A 27,029-nucleotide genomic window follows, 5' to 3' on the forward strand; every position below is an offset into this window, starting at 1 on the left:
GTTTATATCTGAGTCTATGAATGTCTCTCTCAAATATGGCATGCCAGTCAAAGCCTTGGTATATAACCAACGTTTATAATTTTGTCCTTTACCAGGAGAACAGGTGATTATTGAATTTAAGCAAATAAATACATTATCATGAAAATATAAGAATGCTTACTGACAGTTTCTGAATTCCGGAGGGATTGGGAAGAAAAATTGAAATGCTTCAGTTTGTTCACAAAGGTGTATTTCATCAAATTGCTGTAAATCATAGTTAGCTTAAGAGAAAAAGTTTCATTAAATTTGGAAAGACAAAATATTCTTAAAAATCAGGAATGTTTCTTAGGGCAGCCCCAGTGGCTTAGCCGTTTAGAGTCGCCTTCAGCCCAGGGCCTGATCCTAGAGACCCGGGATCGAGTCCAAAGTCGGGCTCCCTGCATAGAGCCTGCTTCTCCCTCTGCCTGTGTCTCTGCTTTTCTCTGTGTCTCATGAATAAATAAATAAAATCTTAAAAAAAAAAAATCATCCCCTTCAGTTCATTCAGTCCCATGCTATTAATTTTTTTTTTTTTTTTTTTTTTTTTTTGCTGAATCCAGTTTTCCCACCTGTTCCAGAAATTCTTACCCAATTCGGTTTTGTGACCTTTAGGTTATCAGAATGCCATATTTGTCAAAAGTCCTGTCCATGAATCTCTGAAGACAAACACACCTGCAAAATTATCAGAGTAAAACAATAACTATCTATAAGACTTAAAAATGCCCATGATTAAAGATCTGCTGAGAGTTCACTGTGATGTATTGACAAAGAAATTTGGTTATTTCTGTGACACACAACACTTCAAGATAATAACTAGAATTATAAGTGCTAACATTATACCAAGACAAACGAGACTTTTTAAAACTTCACACATTCTTTAGAACACTTATTAATAACATATATCTTCACAAATATAATCTAAGAAGGTTTAACATCACTTATTTGACAATGATTCCCACATAATTTAATATACCAAATAAGCCTAATTAGTTTAACAAATCTTTTAAGAACTTCCTGGGACCTCCTAAAATATCCCAAAATTTCTTCCAGATCAAAAAATAACTTCATTAAGAATTTAATTTTGAAGAAACAATAACTCTTGGCAAGGATGTGGGGAAAAAGAAACTCTTATGCACTTTGGTGGGAATGCAAACTGGCACAGTCACTGTGGAAAACAGTATGGAGGTTCCCCAAACAATCTAAAATAGAACTAGTCCACTATCCAGTAATCGTACTATTGAGTACTTACTCAAATAATACAAAAACACTAATTTGAAAGGGTATATGCACCCCTATGTTTATAACAGGGTTATTTACAATAGCCAAATCATGAAAGCAGCCTAAGTGATGTCCATCAATAGATGAATGGGTGAAGGTCCAAAACACACACACACACACACACACACACACACGACAGACACTAGAATATTATTCAGCTGTAAAAAATGAAATCTTGCCATTTGCAACATGGATAGAGCTAGAGAGTATAAAGCCAAGCAAAGTCAGTCAGAGAAAGACAAATATCATACGATTTCACTCATATGTGTAATTTAAGAAATAAAACAAATGAGTGAAGGAAAAAGAAAAGAGAGACAAAACAATAAAAAGACTCTTAACTATAGATGGTAACCAGAGAGGAGCTGAGTAGGGGGAGGGTGAAATAGGTAAAGGAGATAAAGGGTATATTTACAATGATGAGCACTAAATGCATAGAATTGTTGGATCACTATACTGTACACTTGAAACTGATATAACACTGTCTGTTAACTATACTGGGATTAAAATTAAAAACAAAAAATTTTTTTAAAGAATTTGATTTTGAAAACTTTGTCAGAAATGTCAAAATGTTTGAACACTTGACTAAATAGGATTATGGATTACTGTGAAATATCAGCATTGCTCTAGGACAAAATTACTTTCTTTTCCCTCAACAAAAATGCAAGTCCATTCCTCATACTTTTTCTTACTAAAAGTACACATTCTATTTTCTTTGCATATAGAAATGTGTTCCTCATTATTTCTAGCAGTTTTAATTACATATATTAGAGTTCTTTTTTTTTAAGATTTTATTTATTTATTCATGAGACACAGAGTGTGAGAAAGGCAGAGACACAGGCAGAGGGAGAAGCAGAGACACAGGCGGAAGGAGAAGCAGGCTCCACACAGGAAGCCCAACCTGGGACCTGGTCCCAGGACTTCAGGATCACGCCCTGGGCCGAAGGCAGGCGCTAAACTGCTGAGCCACCCAGGGATCCCCATATATTAGAATTGATATATATATAGAATTCAACTTTGGCTTTTATCAGTCCCTGAACATTAGCCTGCAGCTGATCACTTTAGGGGGCCTAGGAGGAATTTTGGTCATTTGTTTCCTCTGTGAGGTGGGTTATAAATGGACACTAATCTTTGTAACTCCTCTGTAAATTTGGAAAGATATGCTGAAGTGGAGGTAGAAGGGCTTTATAATTTAAAAGATCTGTTGCTGTCCAGGGGACATGACTTCTTTGGGTGGGATGTCTAGGATACCTCCACAAAGAAGATTGCATAGGAAATCTGAAGCTGGCTGATTTCAGAGCCCTGGAAAGTCAGAGAGGTAAGAAATAGCAAAGTGAGCCCCATTACCTGTCCTAGATGCTTCTGCTAAATTTACTTTCTGGCTTTCAGCATTTACATGAGTAATCTGTATACTTTGGGCCTAGAGATTAAGCCAGAGTGTTCTTTATAAATCTTGTAAGGAAAGAGAAGTTAAAACAGGCAGATGGGGCCAGGATTTGGGGAAGGGAATTTACATTGGATGTGGATATTCATTTTTGTCTTATTTCTGTTCTTTCATCCTGTAGAGGGAGACTTTAAGGCTAGCTATTATACCTTGGTGTCCACTTTTTAATCTGGTCTTTTCATAGGTACCAATAAGACCATTGTTTAGGAGGAGAACTCTCTTTTTAAAAAATTCAAATATAAAAGTTTGTCCAGGGGCACCTGGGTGGCTTAGTGGTTGAGTGTCTGCCTTTGGCTCAGGTCATGATCCCAAAGTCCTGGGATCGAGTCCCACATTGGGTTTTCTGTGGGGAGCCTGCTTCTCCCTCTGCCTAGGTCTTTGCTTCTCTGTGTGTCTCTCATGAGTAAATAAATAAAATCTTAAAAAAAAAAAGTTTGTCCACTTCGAAGGAGTCATCATATGGCCATTGATGAGTAGGGTCTATTTTTTAAGATTTTATTTATTTATTCATGAGAGAGAGAGAGACAGAGACAGAGACACAGGCAGAGGGAGAAGCAGGCTCCATGCAGGAAGCCTGATGTAGGACTCGATCCCATCCCGGGACTGCAGGATTACGCCCTGGACTGAAGATAGGCGCTAAACCACTGAGCCACCCAGGGATCACTGAGTAGGGTATATTAATCTTACTAGTAACTCAAATCAATAAGCCTTTTCATGGCTTAACCAAAGATGAAAGAGCCATCCTACAAGACAGTGCAAAATTTGCAGACCTCTCAGGATCTAGAAAGCTTGCTCCCAAAGACATTCTAAGAAAGCAAAGGCCTTCATTTTTACAGGTGGTAAGAAGGGTATGATGAATATATTTCTGGTTTCCCACAAGAACATGAGATATCTCCAGATACAGACCCACTAATCTGTGACAGCAGGAAGATGCCACAGTGATGGGATTTTTTTCAGCACTAACCAAACAATGGAGGTTGGGATGGCAAAAGTCCCTTATGGACCAGGACCTCCTATCACAAACTCCCTGAGAGCTGGCACAGTTGGACAAAGAGAATACTGCTTGTGACTTTGTATCTCAGAATCCCCGTCAACTGGCCACCAAAATGCACACCAATAAATGCACCTTCTGACTGGGAGACCAGTCAGAATATTCTCAGTGGTCACAAAGCCACACTCTCAGGACACAGAGCAAGATAACAACACAATAGACAGAGAGAAAAAGAAAAATAGTGACTATCTCTGGGATGGAAAGGATCAATAAAAAACAAAAGTACTCATTACCAATGTAGAGGCTACTTTTCGGAGCAGGGTTTGAGTAATAGAAACCTGAATAAGGTAAAAGAGTCCACAGTGACCACTGGAATGAATGTGAACAGGCTTATTAGTTAGGCAACCCACCTCAAAATATCTGCAAGTCCTAGCAGACCAATAGGCTACTTATAACCAGGCACAGTCTCCAAATAAGGAAAATTCCATACATTCCCATACCTCCTTACTCCCCCTCTTAATTATTACCCCCTATCACTGCCTCTGGGCAGTCTCTCCTTTGCTGTCCTGCCCACTGCTCCCTTGCAGTGAATTCAGTAAATGTCTATCTCCCTCTGTTCTGCCTTGGGTGAATTCTTTGATCAGTTGTCCACAATCAATTCTTTACCAGAGTCACTGTACCAAAGGAACTAGTTCCACAGATATTTTCTCCTGCTAATCTACATTCAGAAAAAGAAAAGTTCACTCATCACTCTTGTTTTAACCAGTCCCTGCAAACAGAACTGGGAGACAAATATGGTAAGAATTCTTACCTTGGGCTGGCCCTGTCAGAGATCCCAGGATTTCAGCTGCTGCAGCCTCACAGCAAGCAAAATCAAGCCAGTGAAGTTTGTCCTTCGTGGTCGCCATCTGCAGGGGTGGGAGATTTTTCCCTTCTTGTCTAGGTTCTTTGGCTGAACTAATAATTAAGTTGATGTAAGACAGATCAACAGGACAAAAACAAGAAAAAGTTCGATAACATGTATACCTTCTATATACATGGGAGAGACCCAGGAAAACTGAGTAACCCTCCCAAATGGCCAAACGCATCACCTTAAACACCATCCTCAGCTAAAGACAAAAGAAGATGTTGCAGGGAAGTCAGTTGTGGGAGATTACCAGGAATAAAACAGTAAAAAAAAGAGTAAGATTGTAATGCAGATGTAACTCCAGGCCTTCTCCATTGGTAAATTACTGGAGATTAAGAAACCACATAGTTTCCTCCTCTTCCTGGTACAGCCAGGAAGACACCCTTACAAATAGATTTTTCTTATAAATGTACATGTCTCTAATAGAAACAGTTACTTCCACTGGGTTTTCAGAGTTTCTTGTGTCTGCAATTTCTTAAAAATAACCAGCTTAGGGGCACCAGGGTCGCTCAGTCAGTTAAGCATATGACTCTTCATTTGGTTTAGGTCACGATCTCAAATTGTAGGATTGAGCCCCAGCTGGATCTCCAGGCTCAGCAGAGAGTCTCCCTCTCCCTTTGCCCCTCTCTCTGCTTGCATGCTCTCTCTCTCAATCAAATATAAAAACAAAATCTTAAAAAAAAAAATAAATAACCAGCTTAAAATACTGAATATGCCAAAGAGGCCTATTTTGGGGTGGCATATTTTGCTTCCTTTCTATAAATGTAAATATATATATGTATATACTTACACATATATGTGTGTGCATGCTGCAGATACATACACATGGAGCAGGAAAGATGAGAATACTAATAACTCACCAGAAAGTCATAAAGATTATTTAAAATGAGAAACATTTGAACTACAAAAGGTGCACAAACCTTTTCTGAAATTTCCTTATCTAACTAAAACAGAGCACCTGGAATGTACAGCTAACATTAACCCCCCTTTGGGGAATTTTCCTGTTTGTGAGTAAACAAACTCTTAGCACCAGTAGTTGAGAATTCAGCTGCCGAAAATTGCCCTCAAGGGGAGTTTCCATCCAGGAAGGAGATGGCCTATTAATATCAGGATGAAAAAGCCCAGTAGAATCTTGCATACATTCCCACTGAAGCTCTTAACTACCCACACCCTTTTCCCCCTAAGCTGCTAGATAAACTATTGTGACTGCTCCCACATGTATGTAAGTAAATCTTTTCCCCCTGTAAAACTGGAAATTGTCAGTTAATTCACAGGTCACCATACCCCCAATCTGACCCAAGTTGGTAGAGAAAAATTTTCCCCCAACAAAAAGCAAATGATAGAGCAAGTGAGGCAAGATGTTAATGGTAGGTGAATTTAGGAATAGTGTATATAGGTGTTCTCTGTACTATTCTTGCAAATATCTGGAAGTTGGAAATTATATCTAAATAAAAATATAAGGAAAATACAAACTAAACAAAAAACAGAGCTACTCATCTAAATATTATAACAAAAAAGGGTAAATTTATTAAATAAATTTTTATGTATCCATTCAATGTTATCATACAATCATCAAGTTGATGTTTTAAAAAATGTCCCATAACATGGAAGATGTTACACAAATGTTCCTTCTTAAAAAAGATTAGAGGGGTGCTTGCTGGCTCAGTCAGTGGAGCATACAACTAACTCTTGATCTTGGGGTCATGAGTTTGAGCCCCACATTGGGTGTAGAGATTACTTAAAAAAATTACATCAGGGCAGCCCTGGTGGCTTAGCGGTTTAGCGCCACCTTTAGCCCAGGGCGTGACCCAGGAGACCCGGGTAGAGTCCCACGTCAGGCTCCCTGCATGGAGCTGCCTGTGTCTTTGCCTCTCTCTCTTTCTCTCTCTCTCTCTTTCTGTGCCTCTCATGAGTAAACAAATAAAATCTTTTTAAAAAATTACATCAAAACATTCCATGCAGGGTAATCTGCATTATTATTTTGTGTTTGTCCCAGATGTCAACTAAGGTAAGAAGATACTCTGTATTGAGGTGGGAGTGGGTATGGAGGAGGAGGTACTACATTTCTCCTTGTCTTCTCTGGCTCCAAACTTTTGCTTTTGATAAATTATTTGTGTGCAGATGCTATATCTCTTCTTTAGAGCATGGTCCCCAATAGAAGTCACATCTCCTTTTTCTTAATTTCTTTCTAAAGCCTAAAAGACATGTGTTAGGCAAATAAAAGTCCTATGAACAAAAGAGACACCTCCACATCAATGCAGAAAATAAAGAAAATTGATTTAGTACTTGTGATACTGTGATTTCTAAGAAATATATATGACCAAAATATATTTCTCATATATATTTGGTCTTTGTCCACTGTTCCTGGCTCACACAGCTCCCTAAACCCTTGGAATTTCCTAAGTGTGGAGAGTGATATAGGTGTCTTTGTTAATGAGATGACTTTTGAAAGCACAGAAGGATGAAGTCTGGTGGCCAATGGAGCCAATGATGTGATTATAGATTTGGAACTTTCAATCCCACTCCAACTACCTCCTGTAGGGTGGGGAAAGGGAGTAGGTGCTGGAGGTTGAATCAATCACCAATGGCCAATGATTCAATTAATCATAAATGTTTAATAAAGGCTCCATTAAAACTCAAAAGGATGGGGTTTAGAGAGTTTCCAGGTTGTGAACATGTGGAGATAGGAGAGGGTGACAAGCTTGGAGAAAGCATAGAAACTCCAACCCCTTTCCCCATACCTTACCTTAGCATTTCTTCCATCTGTGGGAAATTAAACCCAAGTAGGAGGTCATGGGAATCTGATTTATAGCTAGTTGTTTAGAAGCATGGGTAACAGTCTGGACTTATGACTGACTAGTGTCTTAAGTAGGGGGAGTGGATAGGTAGCAAGCAGTCTTGTAGAACTGAACCTATAGTCTGTGGAATCTGAAACTATCTCCTCCAGGACAATAGTGCCAGAATTGAGTTAAACTCTTGGACATCTTGCTGGTGTCTGAGAATTGCTTGGTGTTGGGACATGCTCTCACTGCCAAATACACATATTGGAATTGAGTCCAAGGATCTAATTTACTACTCAGTAAGCCAATAGAGTAGTACATGCACATAGGTAGACTATGAGTATGAAGTTATAATAAAATTTCACATAATTAATTGAATAAAGCAGAAGAAAGCATAATTAAACTCCTCTTATCTACTTCAGAGACAAATAGTTACTCAAGATAGTCTGCTAGATTAACTTCAGAATTTGTGTGGAACTTTCAAGGGGGTATGAAGCCCAGATTTGGGAAACGTCTTTGCATAGGGAAACAGGAGATGAGGTTTATCTAGCCTTGGAGAGATTTATCTATCTTCCCAAATGTTAGAGTAGGGAATCAAGGACTCCTTTGTTTTAAAGAGACCCTTTCAAGGAAGAAGGAGAAGGGAATAATTTTCTTCTCCTTTACAAACAGAGAAAAACCATTTTATTTATCCTAACACACATGCAGCAGCTTTACAGATTCCGGAATGCTGTGTATGAAGGATGAGACTTCAAGATAGTGGCACCTGGCAAAAAACTTAAAGTTGAATTTTAGATGTCCTTGTTAAATTCTGTGGGCCACACCAATGACTGAAATTCTGCACAGATGACCTCCATCTCCAAAGGCTATGGCCTCCTGTCATATTTTTATATTCCCTTTTCACACTTCCTATTTCTCCTCTTTAGACACCTTCCTTCTCTAGATTTCCCTAGTAAATTCAATTTCCCTTGTATTATTATGCAGAGCAATTTTGTTTCCCAACCACTAACTAGGCTCTGGCACATGAGATATTTCCACTCCTAAATGCTTTAACAACTGTGGGCATTGACTGCAGGTCCCACTCTTTATCTGCAGAGAATAATGGACAGAGGATTTGCAATTTCAGTCTTTTTCCTTCTTCCTTTCTCACTAGCATCTGAAGAAAGAGAGAAGTAAAGATACATTGCTCAGCTGCTAATAGGAGTTATGCTATTGTAGGAGCCAAGGAGAGGTTGCCCCAAAACAGGCTACCTTGGATGTCAATTATTTGAAAACAATCAAGGCCCAGAAGGCTCAAGAAGAAACTCTGATATCTCTTCAAACTGCCTGGAAAGAATAGAAGACTTGCTCCAAGAAGAGAAACATCACCATAGATAATTATATTATAATATGAATTAGGGATTGTAGAGAAGTTTAGCAAAGTGTGTTTGTTAAAATTCCTATATCCCATTATATCTGCATGACCCAGCAAACATTTATTTACCATTTAGACTTTTTCATCTTCCAGTGAATTGTATTCTTTCCCTTTGAAGTCCCAGACTCCTACCTCTTTCTCCTTAGTACAGAATGAGATATATACCTAATTTTGCCTGGTTTTGGAATTTCATGTCTGTGTGGATTCCCCTCATGTAGAAAATTAAATTTGATTTTCTCCTGTTAATCTCCTTCGAGTTAATTTAATTCTTAGTCCAGTTAGAAGAATATTTTTTTAAAAAATATTTTATTTTTAAATAATCTCCACACCCAACATAGGGCTCGAACTCATAACCCCGAGATCAAGAGCTGCATGCTCTACCAACAGAGCCAGCCAGCTGCCCCTGGTTAAAAGAACCTTGAACAGTGGAAAATTCCTTTCTCCCCAACATAATCTTTCACCTTCATATCCCCCCTCAGAAGGCAGAAATATCTATATTTGTGTTTAGTTTTGAATTATTATTTTTCTTTGATTTTTCATATTTCTTTGTTCTCAGATACTATTTTTATTCATATCTAAAAATTGAGATATATCTTTTATTTGCTAACAAGTGATGATACTTTTATATGAAATTAGCAAAGATTTTTGTACAACCAGCGGGGTTAAGAAATATGTTGTCAATGCCTAGCTGAATAAAAAATGGGACTGATAACTGTATTCAAGGCTCAATTTTAACCTAAGTTTGGAGTCCTAATGCTTTTAAATTGTCTTCAAAAATTGTGTATCCTGGGCAGCCCAGGTGGCTCAGCGGTTTAGCGCCTCTGCCTTCAGCCCAGGGTGTGATCCTGGAGTCCCGGGATCGAGTCCCACGTTGGGCTCCCTGCATGGAGCCTGCTTCTCCCTCTGCCTGTGTCTCTGCCTCTCTCTCTCTCTCTCTCTCTCTGTGTGTGTGTGTGTGTGTGTGTGTCTCACGAATAAATAAATAAAATCTTAAAAATATATATAAAAAATTGTGTATCCAAAGAGCACAGAGATAGAGCTATAGAAAATATAAATCATATAAAGTAAGTAATAGCCACTGAGGAATGACCACATATCGATAAAGCTGTCTTTCTTATTGTCACTAATACAGGTGCAAAATAACTGCCTGTCACATGCCAGAAAGTGCTGTCAAAAGATTAGAGAAATTATCAGAGTTTTGTAATAGATCATAGAATTTTCAAGGCTAGAGGAGGTTGGTGTGACTCATCCATGCTTCATGAAGGACTCACAGCAAGATGTTGACCATCAATCTGTTAAAAGCCTCATGCTGACTTTTAGGAGAGCTATTTATCTTCCTTCAAAATAGAATTCAGTTAAGGAATGCGACAAAGCGTATGAGTTTAACCAAATACATAACATAGTCAAAACCCTGAAATTCAGAAGCGCATGTTCTGGACATTTTCATATCTCCACGATGATCTGCAGGGAATCTGCATATTGAAAAATGTGGGAAAGTCCTGGACTTAGATATCAGTTACAATAGTGAAGAGAAGAGAGTTAATTATGCCGATGAATTGTATTAGTTGCTCAGGCTGCCATAACAAACCTAGCACAAAAGTACAAAGGTCCAACTACTTCTTTGGGTGTTTATTTTCTTATGAGGGCTTCTATGTCACATAAAACTTAAATAAATCTGTATGCTTTTCTTCTGTTTAAAAAAATTTTTTTTTCTGGCACACCTGGGTGGCTCATTTGGTTAAATAATCAGCTTTTGAATTAGGCTCAGGTCATGATCTCAGAAACATGAGATTGAGCCTGGTATGGGGCTCCACTCAGTGGAGAGTCTGCTTGGGATTCTCTCCCTCTTCTTCTCCCTCTGCCCTCCACCCCACTCAATATGAATGTGCACATGCTCTCTCTTTTTCTCTTGCTCTCTCTCTTTCTAAAATGAATACATAAATCTTTAAAAAATGAGATAAATAAAAATTTTAAAATAATAAAAAAGTTTCTTAGTCCAATCCAACAGAACTGAATTGCTTCTGTTGCTCCAACTTGTCTCTATCAATTTTGTAAAGTTTTAGACCCTCTAGGTTATCTACCTGCTTTCCAATCTTCTTTATCTTTTCTAGCAGAGTTTGTTTCCTACTAAAAAGACTGAAAATGGCAAACTATCACTGCCCTGACTCTACTGCACTTAGGACAAGGACATATCACTCCATTCTGGTCCCATTTCTCTGAAAAGTACTGATTTTTGTTGTTGTTTTAGCAGGCAGCTTACTTGGGTGGAACCAAACTTCAAACTTTGTCTCCCCCATAATGTGTGTATATCTGAAATCATTCAGTTTTTTTAGCCTTACCTAGGCTGCTTAGAGCCTTCCCCGTGTATGCATGGTTTAGGCCCACCAAAAAATTGGGACAGAACTCATATGCAGAATGTGAGGTTCCCTCCCAGGTTCTCTTCTTGTTGGGATGTTTCCTTTTATTCTCCTGCTGTTGTGGTCCCTCCAAACTCTATCCTCTGGTTCCTCAAGCCAATAAAATTGTGGATTTCAATGCAAGAGGTTCTAGCCACACTGACTAGGGCTTTTCCTCAAGCTAAAAGTCTTTGAAAAATGGAGAAACTCACCCAGTGCAATTTTCCTTTTCTGACTGTTGACGACCCAATTTCTAACTGCTTTTGGTCTCCAATGCCTCTAGGTAGTTGTTTATTTTTGCTCAGAGTTTATAGGTGTCATATGCAGGAGGATTGGACTGGGAAAAGCTAGTTCACACTTACTTTATATTTCTCTTTCAAAAGACAAAAGAAATACAACAATGGACTCACCATTCATTTTCAGGTATTCAATCTTATTAAATACATAATATAAAGAGGATCAAAATCTGTATAGAAATTGCTTAATCTTCCTTTCTACAAAATATCCTCATTCTTTAAAGAATTGCTAATATTGAACGTGTTCATTTTTACCAATAGGCTAATGAAAAATGTCCTTGTCTACTATATGTAAAGCAGAAAAAACTACTGATTTTTCTTATATATAAAGTAAATATTGTTAATGATCAATTGTCTCCCACTTGGATTGACTTCACTAATTTAGGGTCTTGCTCAATATTTTATCATCAATAGCAGCCTGGGAAAGTATGACCACTTAGTAAATTTTTAAAATAAACTTTATCCAATGAGTAATGTCTACCATTAATGGAGCCATTCTCTCTGCAATTGGGAAATTGGGAAAGTATAGTTTCAGTTCAAACTTTAAGATGCAATAAATCTTACCTAACAGACCTCTCAGAAAAACAAAGTAGTCTATATTATTCTTTTCAGTAGCCAGAAATCAATAGGTTCAAGAGAACAGCTATAAGAACAATACATATGGTAGAAATAGCAGAATGTGATCCTACCTGGAAGAGGCTAAAGATATCATCTTTTCTCATTTCCCAGCAATTCAAAATGTAGTTCCTGCCATATAATTATGCATTAATAATATTCTTAAGATTATGACAAAAGATTCGCATTTTACATGAGTAGTCGTGCTGAATAAAGTAACAAACATTGTGAAAGTGAAAAGAGTAAAGGTCAAAAGCAGAGCACGTTTATTTAGTACCCTGCAGGTTGCTGGCATACTTGAGGTGATGGTGATAGAATCCTGGCCCTTGTGATGATGAATCAGTGCTAACCAACTGACAGATGACCTTTTCTATATTGGCTTCCATTTATTGTTTTTGCAGCTGGTTAAACAGCAGTGTTGTAACACAGGCCACTGTGAATCCACAGGAAAGTGATTATAGGCATGGGGGAAATGTTTTTCTTTGAAATTTAAACTAGTTTGACTGTATGAATGAGAACATTTGATGAGAAGACTTTAAACACTATATTTGTCTGATGATGCAGTGTCAGAGATGGCCTCCTTTTAGAAACCATGCATTATTTATCCAAACACCTGGAAAACACAAGCTTCTGAAACTTTCTTCCAGTACATACAGGTTTTGTCCACAAAATAGTAACTGCAGTCTATACACTCAGCTTCTCTCTCAGCTCTTTGTATCTGGGAAATGACTATAGTTCAGAGATATATCTTATCCAATCTGCAGATGTTTAAAACAAATAAAACAATGTTTTAAAATATGGAGAGTTTTCTCTAAAAATTTTTCAAAAACACATAAATTCAAACCCAGATTTCCATCTTCCCTTGAAACCAGAAGAATCTGGCAACACAGAATTCAAATTCCTGCAGAAGAACACTAGTTGAGCTGAGTATTTGCAATTCCCAGAGGACCTATGCTCCCCATTCAGCTCACCTCATTCATTTTCCTGATCTGCTCGGTCCCTAGAAGAATTGAGTTTGAGATCTAGGCCTTAAGTGATTGAAATACTATCTTGTAAAGATTATCCACCAGTGGATATAAAGATGAAGTTGCTATAGATAAGGCCCAGTGATCTTTGAGAAATAATCCAAAATATAGGAGATCATAGAGTGACCACTCTTTAATCAAACCCCTACAGAGAATATGTAGGCTTTGCTAAAGTGACTTTTCAGCATACCAGGCAGACGCTAATTTTTTTTATTCACCTATATACAAATGAATAGTTGAATATTTTTTCAATGTATTTTATTTTTATTATAAGATCTAGGAATTCACTATATTTGCCAATCATATATTTCCAGTATGAAATGAAAGTAGAAATGTCTGTAATCTCTAATTTAAGAGTGGTGAGAGAATTTGGAGAAATTTAAAACAAGAACAGAAAGTTATCAGAACATCAAAAAGTTCAGCTTGTCAAGAGAATAGGTACAAACTATATGAAAGGAGTAACTTCTGATCATTTCTGATAGACCAACCTAAAAATGATAATCTGTATTATTCACTTGCTCTCATTTAGTCATCAAGACAATCTTATGATAATAGGTTGTAGATGTTATCTATTACCACATAAAAATTACCCCAAAACTTAGAAGCTTAAAACAACAAGCAGTTACTGTTTGACTACCTCTAAATAAGACTTGGGAAAACCTATAATTACCAAACTAAAATATTGATATGTACATTCCCTTCAATTTGTTCAGATGCTGGCTTATGCAAATGTCCTCCAAAATATACACTACCCATGAAAAAAATACCGGTAAGGTAAGTTTTCAAAAGTTAACATCATACCACAACTTGGAATGTTTTCCATGTGAACTACTTCCCCCACCCATCACAAAGCTGTTCTTAAAATGGATCCACATCCTTGGCAGGCTAGAGCTTCACTGTTCTCTTCACTTTCCTTGTTTTCTTTGCTTTACTTTTTTCCTCTATTTGTCTCATCCCCTCTTCAAACAAAACTAATTTTAAAATATTGCTTGAGTTTTATGAACCCAATTTTGCTCTTGGGATATTCTATGTGAATTAAGAAAATAAAATATATCCTATTTTTATACCAACATTTTGGAGGAAATTAAAACCACACTATAACATCACATACACATACACACACACACACACACACACACAAACCCTGATAAATTGCTATTATAGGCTCTTCTATAATGTAAATTAAATAGTTGACTGCAGCACACATAGAACATCTGCTAACCCAAATTAAAATGAAGGAGGAACTAAATTAGAATTGCTTTTTCCAACTAATCATCAAGAAGATGAAACATATTATGAGTCAGATATTCTCAATGTTTTAAGGCATTGCCTATTAGTAAGCTTAGTACAGTAAATTGAAGCAATAACTAAGTAGTGTCCTGGGGACCTGAAAGAGTTAATGACTGTGGCTGCCTAAGTGCTTAATTAACAGCTGGGTAGAGTTACGAGGCAACTCTAATTCAGTAATAACAACAGGTACAGCTTTGTTCACAATCTCAAGCCATGGTCTTTTTTCTGGAATTGAACCTATTTTATGCTTTCTTGCTTTTATTACCTGTTATCAAATTTATTATTTCAATATACATATTATAAAACAGTGGTCAGTGGAAAACTATGGAAGGCAGAAAATAATTCTTAGAAACTTCTCATTCTCAAAAATTTGAAACGGTAATTTGAATGCCTGGCAGAAAGGGACAAAATATAATGCTTATTTCTCTACAGAGAACAGCCCATTGCTAGTTTCTCTCTCCCCTTCCTTGGCTCTCCGCACTGACTCCTGTAATTATCATTAAGGATGACAAGATTTGGGGATCCCTGGGTGGCGCAGTGGTTTGGCGCTTGCCTTTGGCCCAGGGCGCGATCCTGGAGACCCGGGATCGAATCCCGCATCAGGCTCCCGGTGCATGGAGCCTGCTTCTCCCTCTGCCTGTGTCTCTGCCTCTCTCTCTCTCTCTCTCTCTCTCTCTGTGACTATCATTAAAAAAAAAAAAAAAAATTAAAAAAAAAAAAAAAGGATGACAAGATTTGCTTGACCTTGATGACCTGACTTTCCTCTTAAACTTTTTTTCACCATCAAAGAAGAAGCACTATCCTGGTCTTTTTAGTAGCACATACATCAAAATTGGAGCGAATCTCAAAGATGAGATTAGCATGGCTCTATCTCAAAATGACACGAAAACTATTGAAGTACTCCACACTTTTTACATTGCCGAAAATTAAATGAATGGTTTGTAATAATTGGAATTGTTTTCAATTGTGTGTAACAGGAAACTTAAGAAATGTTTAAACAAACAATGGTGTAATTTTTTGATTCTTCAAAGAAGCTATCAAAGATCTAATTAGCTTTCTGCTCTAGCATCTCTAAGGTATAGCTCTTATCTCAAGATAGCTCTTCTCCTTCCACCTTACATCTATCATCTAGAAGGAAATAAGGAGGAAAAAAGACAAAAGACATAAGACATGCACCAGCTTAGACGGCTTTCAGAGACCTTTCCTAAATATCCCACGTGGTAGACTTACACAGTATCACCTTGGCCAGAACTGTGTTGTATGTCATCCATCCAACCTGCTTCAAGAAAGCCCTGTAAATCAACTAATTAAGCTATATCTATTGCCACCAAAACTAAAATAGAGTTCTGTTCGTGAGGAAGAAGAGGGAAACTTTTATCAGACAGGCAACTGCCATTGTCTGCTAGTTGACATGAAAGAAAGATGTGAGGATATCACAATGAATGCAGAGAAGAAAGGCAAAGAAATTAAAACAATTTTAGAGAACAAAATAAAATGAAGAACAAACATGACTTGTCCAATAATTGAAGTTCCTGTGGGGAGCTCCCAATAGCAGTTAGTATATCTTTAGTGCTTACCACACTCTAAGTATTATTGCAGATAATTAATATAGATGCTTTCATATGGTAACTCATTTATTTTTCACAATAATCCTTGCAGATATATATTCACCGTTTGTTTCTTGAAACTGGTTATTTTCCATCAACCTCATTTCCATTTTTTTGCCTTTGAGGAAGAGCATCTTAAGACCACTCAGGAATTGTTCCTACCCTTTCAGTGGCCTGAGCAGTGGGAGCTGCAGACCAGTCTTCAGTGGCCGGCTAACCACTCCTGTCTTTGTAAGGAACTGCTGAATAGGCACAGAGGACACCATGCCTTTGGGCAGCCTGCAACCCTAGGTTGTATAGCAGTGAACTCAGGAGCTGGAACAGTCCATTCACCCTGAAATTCCTCTTTGGTCATGGCCATTTCAACAGTGGCCTGCTCCTCCTTTGCAGGCTCTTCAGGCTCTCTGCAGAAAGAGAGATCAGGGAGGCCTCCCATGAATGTTCATAGGAGATGGTGCCAGGCATGTACAGAACTTCCCAGGCCAGCATCCACCACCTCCAGCCCACTGAGTGATCTCCCTTGCTGTTGCATGGGATGGCAATGCCCACACAGTGCAGAGGAGAGACTGCGTTACACAGAGTGATGATGGTAGGTGGATTAACATAAGACATCTCCGTGAGAGGCTGGTGGTCAGCCCTGGGATCAGTAACCTCCTAAAGACACTGGGAAGGCTGCCTGGATCTGGAGGTTAGTGGAGGTTTTAAGAGTGAAGCAACTGGTAATAGGAGAGGTTCCAATGGCAGCAACCAACTTCAGCGTAGCCCATGAGCCAGTACTCCTGGAAGATATGATGCTCATCATTGGAGTTTTCAATGGTGACAATGGCCTGAGCTGCCTGCAGAAGCTTCTAACAGGTTCTCTTCAGACTTATGATGTAGACGCCATCACTTTTCCTTTTGTAGATGGACTGTTCTATTTGGAAGTCAAGATTGGTGCCACCTAAAGTGGGTTCCTGCTGCAAGGAATTTGAGGACGTCCTCCTCCCTTTGCAGGATGTCGAGGCTCTAGACATTGTAAAAGTTTCTCATTGAGTTATAATGGGAATATAGAACAAAGCCCTATGTTTCCTTCCCCTGGGTAGTGCGGAAAAGGTGTTTTATCACCATTTTAGTGATGAGGAAAAAAAGCCATTTGCTCGTGATAAAGAGAAAATAAGCTGAAGAGCCAATTCTCAAATGTAGGTGTTAGAATCTACAGTCTTAGCACATATGCCCCAATGCTTTTCATTAGGGTGACCAAAGTTACTGGGCTTAGCACAGTTAGTCCTGAGGTCCAATACACCCCTCATTCCCAGGCACCCTGGGATGGTTGGACACCCTATGTCCCAGAGTTAATCCTGTTATTTTTTGTACTAGGAAAATTTTCAATGCTAAAATTAACACATAGTCTTAAAGAATGATGAAAACATAATGACTACAAATCTTTAATGGTTTTCATAATCTTTTGTCTTAAATTTAGAAGATAGGAGACACAATACGTCTGAATGGTGAAGAAATATTTATCCAAAGTTGACAATTCTTTAAATTTCACTTCATGAATGTGAGGATATTTTTATGGTCACAGAAAAGGCAATTTAGAAGTCACTTTGGTTTTTAAATTGAGTAATCAATTTATTAATTTACAGGTTCTAATTTCATTCTTCCTTAAGCATTTAACTTCAGCTTACAAATCTCATTTCATTATAAGTCTAGCAGATTTGAACTGTCACTTTGTATGGCCTTCAGTTAATACTTGGTTACATTCTCAAATGTAGTTAATTGAACTCTTTTAAATGTTTTAAACAGGGTTTAGAAATTTAATATATTGACTTTCTTTTAAGTCCTTCAATTGTCTAAATGCCAAACATTCCCAAGTAATTAAATCATTCTTATGAACTAAATTAGTTAAACTTAAAAATATGGTGAAACAAAAAAAAAAAAAAAAAAAGGGATCCCTGGGTGGCGCAGCGGTTTGGCGCCTGCCTTTGGCCCAGGGCGCGATCCTGGAGACCCGGGATCGAATCCCACGTCGGGCTCCCGGTGCATGGAGCCTGCTTCTCCCTCTGCCTGTGTCTCTGACTCTCTCTCTCTCTCTCTGTGCCTATCATAAATAAATAAATAGAAAAAAAAAAATATGGTGAAACTTATGGTCCACTAAATGTTCTAATACTATATATAAAGAGTAAAATTTCTTCTTAAATTCATAAATTTAAATCAATTACTCAGTTCTACATTTATTTATTTATTTAAAGATTTTATTAATTTATTTAACAGAGAATGCCAGAGAGCACAAGCAGCGGGAATAGTAGAGGGACTGGGAGAAGCACTGAGCAGGGAGCCCTATGCAGAGCTCAATCCCAGGACTCTGGGATCACGATCTGAGCTGAAGACAGCTGTTTAACCAACTGAGCCACCTAGGTGCTCCCAGAATTGAACACTTTTTAATAGGTTTTGTAAGTTTCTCTGTCTCACCTTCCCACATGAGTAGGTGTGTATATTTGCATGTGTGTGATTGTGTGTTGTGTATATTTGTGTGCATATTTGTGTATAAGTGTATTTGTGTCTATATTTGTTATTATTTGACTGTACGTATGTGTGTGAATGTGTATACACATGTACATGAAGGTGGTAGTGGGAGAATGACTCCCAGTATTTTCAGAGAGAGCTGATAGACAGAATGCTTATCAATAATAATCCGAGTTATTTTAAAATAGTGGAATTTAGGGACATTTGCTGCTTTTTACTTAAAGTTTTTCTCTATTTCTAGAACAAGTGTCACTTTTAAAAGAAAAGAAAAAAGAAAATCTATTTTATATTTTTAAGATTTTTTCTTTCTTTTTAGGGAGAGAAAGAGTGCAAGTGGAAGAAAGAGAGATGGAGAAGGAGAGAAAGAGAATCTTAAGCAGGTTCTACACTCCACACAGAACCCGAATTGGGGTTCCATCTCATGACCCTGATATTGTGACCTGAGCTGAAATCAAGAGTAGCTGCTTAACTGACTGAGCCACCCAGGTGCCTCTAGACCATATTCTTCAGTCAAAAGAGAAGGTTCAGAATAATACATACATTTTGGGGAAAAAACTTGAATAAAAATTTAATGTGCTATGAATATAGATGGGTCTTAAAAAAATACATACCATATCTGGGGTGGGTTTGGAATTGGGGGCTGGAAGTATGTAATACGTAGCTGCTTAGAACAGGAATATGAATATAAACAAAAAAGGAGTTTATTTTGGTCACATAAATCCAGGGTCTAAGCTCTTTCTAAGCTTAGACCCACCATCTTTCAGGTGTGTGTCTCATATTCACAGTCACAAGATTGTTGTTTTAACTCCAGGCATTCCCTCCAAATTCTAGTCCTGAAGAAGATAAAAGAAAATGTGTTCCAGATTTATCTCTTTCTCAGGGGAAAAAACAGCTTTGCCAGAAGTCTTTCCCAGTAAGCTTACATCCCATTGGCAGAACTATGCCATGTGATCACACAACGGCAAGAAACCTGGAAAACCTAGCTTATCAGTCAGCACATCAATCCCCCAAACATAACAGAACTTTTTGACATTAGAGGAGAAAAGATATTTTATATATGTACTCACATACTATTTCCATTTTTATAATAGGAATATACTTATATAGTGTGTGATTTTTAATTTATAAAGAATTTATGTATACAATGAGTGGAGGAAGGGCATTCCAGATAGAGAAAATTGTCTGATTTAAAATACTAAATATGTGGAAAATATTCTAGTATAAAAGATTAAAAACTGGTTTGGGGTGCCTGCGTGGCATAGTTGGTTGAGTAGACTGTTGGTTTCAGATCAGGTCGTGATCTCAGAGTCCTAAGATCAAGCCCTGCAACAGGCTTCATGCTGAGCATAGAGTCTACTTAAGACTCTCTCCCTCTTCCTCTGCCCCTCCCCACTGTGGACTCTCTTTCTCTCAAATAAATAAATAAATAAATAAATCTTAAGGGGGAAAAATAACTGGTTTGATTGTTATTATGGCATTCACTCACTTCCAGGCAGTTAAGAAACTAGCTGAAGATAATCGAGCACAAGCCCAAGTGAAAAAAAAAATCCATATTTGCACATCATACACAAATTAGTTTATTTTAAAATAGTAACATTAGATCAAAGCTTGAAAATGGCAAAAATTTACCCTCAATTACTCTATACAACTGTTTTTTGTTTTATTTCTTTTAAGTGAATATTTTTTCAATTTTATTTATTTAAGTAATCTCTGCACTGTATGTGGGGCTCTAACACATGACCCCGAGATCAAGAGTCATGTGGTCTTCCACCTGAGCCCACCAGGCACCCTACAATGATTTTTAAATTTAAAATATTTTCTTTTTTTTTTTAAAGATTTTATTTATTTATTCATGAGACACACACACACACACACACACACACAGAGGCAGAGACACAGGCAGAGGGAGAAGCAGGCTCCATGCAGGGAGCCTGACAGGGGACTCGATCCTGGCACCCCAGGATCACACTCTGAGCTGAAGGCAGACACTTAACCGCTGAGCCACCCAGGAGTCCCAATTTAAAAGATTTCCATCCTTCTATTCCCTGTCCTTCTGTGTACATGCTTTACCTATCTGTAATTTCAAAGAACTTTTATCTTTGTAACCTGGAAATCAATTATTACAGAGAAGAAATAATGCAAACTGTTTTTCTTATTTGCATAAACAAATAAAGAGATACAAAGCAGTGAGTCTAAGAGAATAAACCCAAGCATTGGAAGGGGAGGCTTCAGAAGGTGAGGCTCTGGAAATAGATGGTGCACTGTGGTTGGAGGAAGCAGCTGCCTGAGGAGGAACAGGGTGAACCTTACAGCCTAGAGCTGACAAGAGGCACTGAGGTTATGAAGGATGAGTCAGAAGCCTGAGCTGGGGAAATTCAGAGGATGTGGGGACAAAGTAAGATCCTCATCTCAACTATTGACTGCTGGAGGGAGGTAGTTCCCTCTGACTCTTGTGTGTTTGGGGGAAATTCTAGAGTATGGCACAAAGTAAGCAAGGAGATTGCATAGGACAGAGAAAAAAGTCCTATGATTTCAATAAAACTTTCACACGTCTAGGAGTGAAAATTAAATTAAATTAAATTAAATTAAATTAATTAAATGACATTGCAAAGTCTCCAGCAATGTACCTTGGATACAATAGATCTTCAAAAATGTTAGTCCCTTCTGCCCCCCTGGCTTTGATGGCCCCTTGGTGCCTATACTGTGCTTTGCATTTGTTAAGTGTTCACTAAGAACATATTAGATGACTGAGAATTGGACAGGTGGCCACAGATTGATCATCCTAGGAGATAACATTTTTACAAGATGCCTTTCAGATTTATAATCCTAGCTTTCTCTATATCAGTCTTTGCCCAGTATCTCCTGAGCTGATTTCTCTGTCTCAACTATCTTCCAGAGAGAGCAGGAATCTGCTTGTTTTATGGAGCTCGCTACCCTGTAGTCTATGGGATCTCTTTCCTTGTTGATGTTCTAATCCAGTACTTCAGATTTGTCTGTCACTTGCTGGTGGTTTCACAGTGCCTCTCTCCCTCACACCAATGCTATCCCTAATTGTGCTGCTCCTTGTCCTCCACGGAGACACCAGCCATGGCATCAGGCTTGGACCAAGCAGAGGAATCCATCCTAACCACTGGCCTGGGGCCACCAGTCCTCTGGTGTGCAGAAAGCTATCTATACAACAGGGAAAAGACAGTGTGTTCCAGAAATGGTGCTGGTGAAACAGGGAAACCAAAGGGAGACCTCCATGAGGAAAAAAAAAAGTTCTTTTTCCTTTGCTTCTTTTCAGTTTCTATTCTTGCTAAGACCTTCACCTTCATCCACTCTACATATACCTCTTAATATAAATATCATATGTCCTCCTTGTGAGGGACAAGGAATTAATGATTTTTCTAGAATAGAAAACATCTAAGGAAGAATTAGGGGAGAATGCCTCAAAGAAGCTACCATAAACATATTCTAGACCACCTGCATTAGACATCTTGATGCCAAGTTCCCCTGGCTCCAAGGAACAACACCTGGGCCCTCATCTTTGGTCTAACTGGTTCCTGGATGCCGAGAGGACATGTGCACTAGATCACCATCTTCAGTGGCAACTCCCAGGCACCCAAACAAAAATGCGACTCATTCTCTCTTTCTTTCTGAAACTCCCAGAGGATATGTCTGTATCTGCTCTCTATATATCTTTAATAAACTCTGCTTTCACTTCCTTCTGGCTCATGTTTGATTTCCATCCTGCGTGAAGCCAAGGACCCTCTTGGCTGGATCCATGAGACTGACTCCCTCCTTCAACATGGTTCTCAGACCTGGCCTGCCTGCATCACTTGGAAAACTGAATAGCTATATGTAAAAAAAAGGAAAGAAGAAAAAGAAACAAAAAAGAAACTGGACCACTTTCTTACACTACACACAAAAATCAAAATGGATTGAAGACCTAAATGTGAGACCTGAAACCATAAAATTTCTAGAAGAAAAGATAGGCAGAAATGTCTGTGACATCAGCTGTAGAAACATTTTTTCTAAAGGGTATTTCTTCTCAGGCAAGGGAAACAAAAGCAAAAATAAATAGTTGGGGGCAGCCTGGGTGGCTCAGCAGTTTAGCACCACCTTCAGCCCAGGGCCTGATCCTGGAGACCCAGGATTGAGTCCCATGTCAGGCTCCCTGCATGGAGCCTGCTTTTCCCTCTGCCTGTGTCTCTGCCTCTCTCTGTCTCTCATGAAAAAATAAATAAAATCTTTTAAAAAAATTAAAATAAAAAAATAAACAGTTGGATTACATCAAAATAAAAGGCTTTTGCACAGAGGAAAAAGCATCAACAAAATAAAAAGGCAACCTACTGAATGGGAGAAGATATTTGCAAATAATATATGTGATAAGGGGTTAATATTCAAAGTATATAAAGATACATATAACTCAGCACACACCAAAAAAACCCACAAATAATCTGAATGAAAAATGGGCAAAGGACCTGGATAGATATTTTTCTGAAGGCATATGGATGGCCAACAGATAGATCAAAAGATGTTCAACATCACTAATCATCAGGGAAATGCAAATCAAAAGCATAATGAGATATTACCTTACACCCCTCAGAATGTTTAGTATCAACAAGACAAGAAATAACCAGTATTGGCAGGATGTGGAGAAAAAGAAACCCTTGTGCACTGTTGATGGGAATGCACACTGGTACAGCCACTGTGGAAAACAGTATGGAGTTTCCTCAAAAAATTAAAAATAGGGCAGCAGTTTAGCACTGCCTGCAGCCCAGGGTGTGATCCTGGAGACCCGGGATCGAGTCCCACATCCGGCTCCTTGCATGGAGCCTGCTTCTCCCTCTCTTCTCCCTGTGTCTCTGCCTCTCTCTCTCTCTCTCTCTCTCTCTCTCTCTCTCTCTGTGTTTCTCATGAATAAATAAATAAATAAATCTTAAAAAAATTAAAAATAGAAATACAATACAATCCAGTAGTTTCACTACTAGGTATTCACCCAAAGAAAATGAAAACACTAATGCAGAAAGGTCTGTGCATCCTTATGTTTGTTGCAGCATGATTTACAATAGTCAAGATATGGAAGCAACCTTCATATCCATCAATAGATAAATAAAAAAGATGTGTATATATATGCCATATGCATATAAAAATATATATACCATATACATACAATATATAATATATTTGTTATATATAAAATATATATAACATATACATAAATATATATATACCATATACATATAAAAATATATACAACAGAATAATCCTCAGTCATAAAAAGAAAAGAAATCTTGCCATTCACAACAATGTGGATGAACTAGAGAGTATAATGTTAAGTGAAATAAGTCAGACAGAGAAAGACAAATAGTGTATGATTCGCTCACATGTGTAACTTAAGAAACAAATGAACAACAACATAGAAGAAATCAAGAAACAGACTCTTTTTTAAAAATTTATTTTACTGGAGTTCAATTTGCCAACATATAGCATAACACCCAGTGCTCATCCCGCCAAGTGCCCCCCTCAGTGCCCGTCACCCAGTCATCCCAACCACCCCGCCCACCCCCCCTTCCATTACCCCTTGTTCTTTTCCCAGAGTTAGGAACCTCTCATGTTCTGTCTCCCTCTCTGATATTTCCCACTCATTTTCTCTCCTTTCCCCTTTATTCCCTTTCACTATTTTTTATATTCCCCAAATGAATGAGACCATATAATGTTTGTCCTTCTCCGATTGACTTGCTTCACTCAGCATAATACCCTCCAGTTCTATCCAGGTTGAAGCAAATAGTGGGTATTCATCGTTTCTAATGGCTGAGGAATATTCCATTGTATACATAGACCACAGCTTCTTTATCCATTAATCTTTCAATGGACACTGAGGCTCCTTCCACAGTTTGGCTATTGTGGACATTGCTGCTACAAACATTGGGGTGCAGGTGTTCCGGCATTTCACTGCATCTGCATCTTTGGGGTAAACCCCCAGCAGTGCAATTGCTGGGTCATAGGGTAGCTCTATTTTTAACTCTTTGAGGAACCTCCACACAGTAAGAAACAGACTCTTAATGATAGAGAACTGATGGCTGCCAGAGGGGAGGTGGGGGTGGGTGGGTGAAATAGGTGAAGGGGATTAAGGGGTACAAACTTGCAGTTACAAAGTACTCACAGAGATGAAAAGTACAGCCCAGGAATACAATTAGATTGTAATTACATTGTTTTGTGACAGATGGTGACTACACTTACTGTTGTGAGTGCTGAGTAATGTATAGAATTGTTGAATCGGGGATGCCTTGGTAGCTCAGCCCTGATAGGCTCAGGGCGTGATCCCGGGTCTGGGGATCAAGTCCCACGTGGGGCTCCCTGTGAGGAGCCTGCTTCTTTGTCTGTCTGTGTCTCTGTCTCTCTCTCTGTATGTGTCTCATGAATAAATCAATTAAATTAAAAAAAAAGAATTTTTCAATCATTATGTTGTATACCTAAAACAAATATAATACTGTATGTTGGGCAGCTGCCTTCAGTCCAGGGCGTAATCCTGGAGACCCGGGATCAAGTCCCACTCCCACATCGGGCTCCCTCCATGGAGCCTGCTTCTCCCTCTGCCTGTGTCTCTGCCTCTCTTTCTCTGGGTCTCTCATGAGTAAATAAATAAAATCTTAAAAAAAAATACTGTATGCTAATTATACTTCAATAAAAAATAATAATGGAGGAAAAATTAACTATATAAAAATCATGCCAGATTTTACTAGGAATATTTAACATCTTGCCATCACTCTAAACTCCAGTTATTACTTATAAAGTCCACAGGAAAGTTACATCGTCTTTGTTAAATATAATGTTTATTTGTGAGCACTCTATTCCATGGCTTTTCTCCTAATTCACACCATTAATCCACCTCATGCAGGTTCATGGATCTGTCTAGCTCCTGGAGGAGGACAGAAGTTCCAGGCTCTACATTACCTTCAATTTATCTAACTGTTCTGTTCTGACATTTTCATGAAGCACAAATTTGATCATGTGACTCTCCTGATCAAAAATCTTGATCCCCTGTTGTAGAAGATAAACACCAGCTGCCTCTCAAGTCATGTCCACCTCCATTACCCCACATTGACTTGGGCTTCATTTCACACTCCTCTCCACTGTTGTTTAAGGTATTCCTGATACTGAGTGTTCAGCCACCATAGAAGTTTTCCTAGACCCTCCTCCATACTCCAGGAGCTTTTTGAACCTCTTTTAACAATCTGTCTTGTGCTAAAATGACCTATGTATTGGTTTCTTCCATAAGACCGAAACCCAGGGACAAGAACTGGTATTACATTCATCCTCCTCACTCCCATTTCTTCTTTGATAATTTGCCTGTGTGGTATAAAAGTATAAAAGGGGCATCACTGGGATCCCTGGATGGCTCAGCGGTTTAGCGCCTGCCTTTGGCCCAGGGCATTATCCTGGAGTGTTCGGATCGAGTCCCACATCAGGCTCCCTGCATGGAGCCTGCTTCTCCGTCTGCCTGTGTCTCTGCCTCTCTCTCTGTCTCCATGTCTCTCATGAATAAATAAATAAAATATTTAAAAAAATAAAATAAAAGGGGCATCACTAACCACACATGACCTCTGAACTCTTCTTCCTGCGGCAACAGCTAATTGGAGCAAAATGGATACTTGCTTTAGGCTATGCCAATCAGATTCTATCCTTCTGAATTTGGAAACAGAACACACATAAACTCAAGTTGGAAGCTCATGTAGACATGGAGCCTGAAAGTATTATTTGAGGGTAGCTCCTATGGGTCATGGAATAAACAGGTCAGAGAGCAGAAAGGAGGCTGATAGAAGGCAGAATGAAGCAGATATATGGCAGGGATAAAATGTCATGCGTGGGATAAAAAAACAAAAGAAGGAAACAGAAAGGAAAAGGGTGTGGAAGTCAGGGGAAGGGAAGAAGATGTCTGGGCAGCTTTCTAGATTCAGTGAGGTCAGCCTGTCCTGCTAGCATGGGCTCTATGAAACTGCACCCTTACCCTTTATGTAAACAAACCTCAATTAAAACGGTCTTCCCGGGATCCTTGGGTGGCGCAGCGGTTTGGCGCCTGCCTTTGGCCCAGGGCGCGATCCTGGAGACCCGGGGTCGAATCCCACGTCGGGCTCCCGGTGCATGGAGCCTGCTTCTCCCTCTGCCTGTGTCTCTGCCTCTCTCTCTCTCTCTGTGACTATCATAAGTAAATAAAAATTTTAAAAAAAGAAAAAAAAATGGTCTTCCCTTACAACTAGGGGATACCTTATTAATACAACCTAGCATTGTGCTTTGCTTATTAAGTGTTTATTAAATTGAAGTGTTAGACAACATTGCATTAAATAGAATTTCCTCAAGTTGAATCGGCTCTGGGCAGCTTCAGGAATATAAGACACAAGACGACCAACATCTTACGTATGATGGCTGCTAGTCATTCCCACTGAGCAGATCCTCCAACATGGAGGAAAGAAGGAAGAA

The 27,029-nt window shown here is 38.6% G+C and overlaps 1 protein-coding gene across 1 annotated transcript in view; it reads right to left on the minus strand.

The window, feature by feature from the left end:
- Positions 1 to 614: 614 nt before the first annotated feature.
- The window catches only part of LOC121477618 (translation initiation factor IF-2-like), a 72,261-nt gene continuing 45,846 nt past the window's right edge, over positions 615 to 27,029 (minus strand). The window contains exons 4-5 of the mRNA XM_041732064.1: positions 4,540 to 4,685; positions 615 to 690 (exon numbers count right to left, since the gene is read on the minus strand). Coding sequence (XP_041587998.1) covers positions 635 to 690; positions 4,540 to 4,685 — 202 coding nt within the window. The 3' untranslated portion in view covers positions 615 to 634. The remainder of the gene's footprint in view (positions 691 to 4,539; positions 4,686 to 27,029) is intronic.

Source organism: Vulpes lagopus, chromosome 17 (assembly GCF_018345385.1).
Source record: "Vulpes lagopus strain Blue_001 chromosome 17, ASM1834538v1, whole genome shotgun sequence".
Taxonomy (NCBI): Eukaryota; Metazoa; Chordata; class Mammalia; order Carnivora; family Canidae; genus Vulpes; species Vulpes lagopus.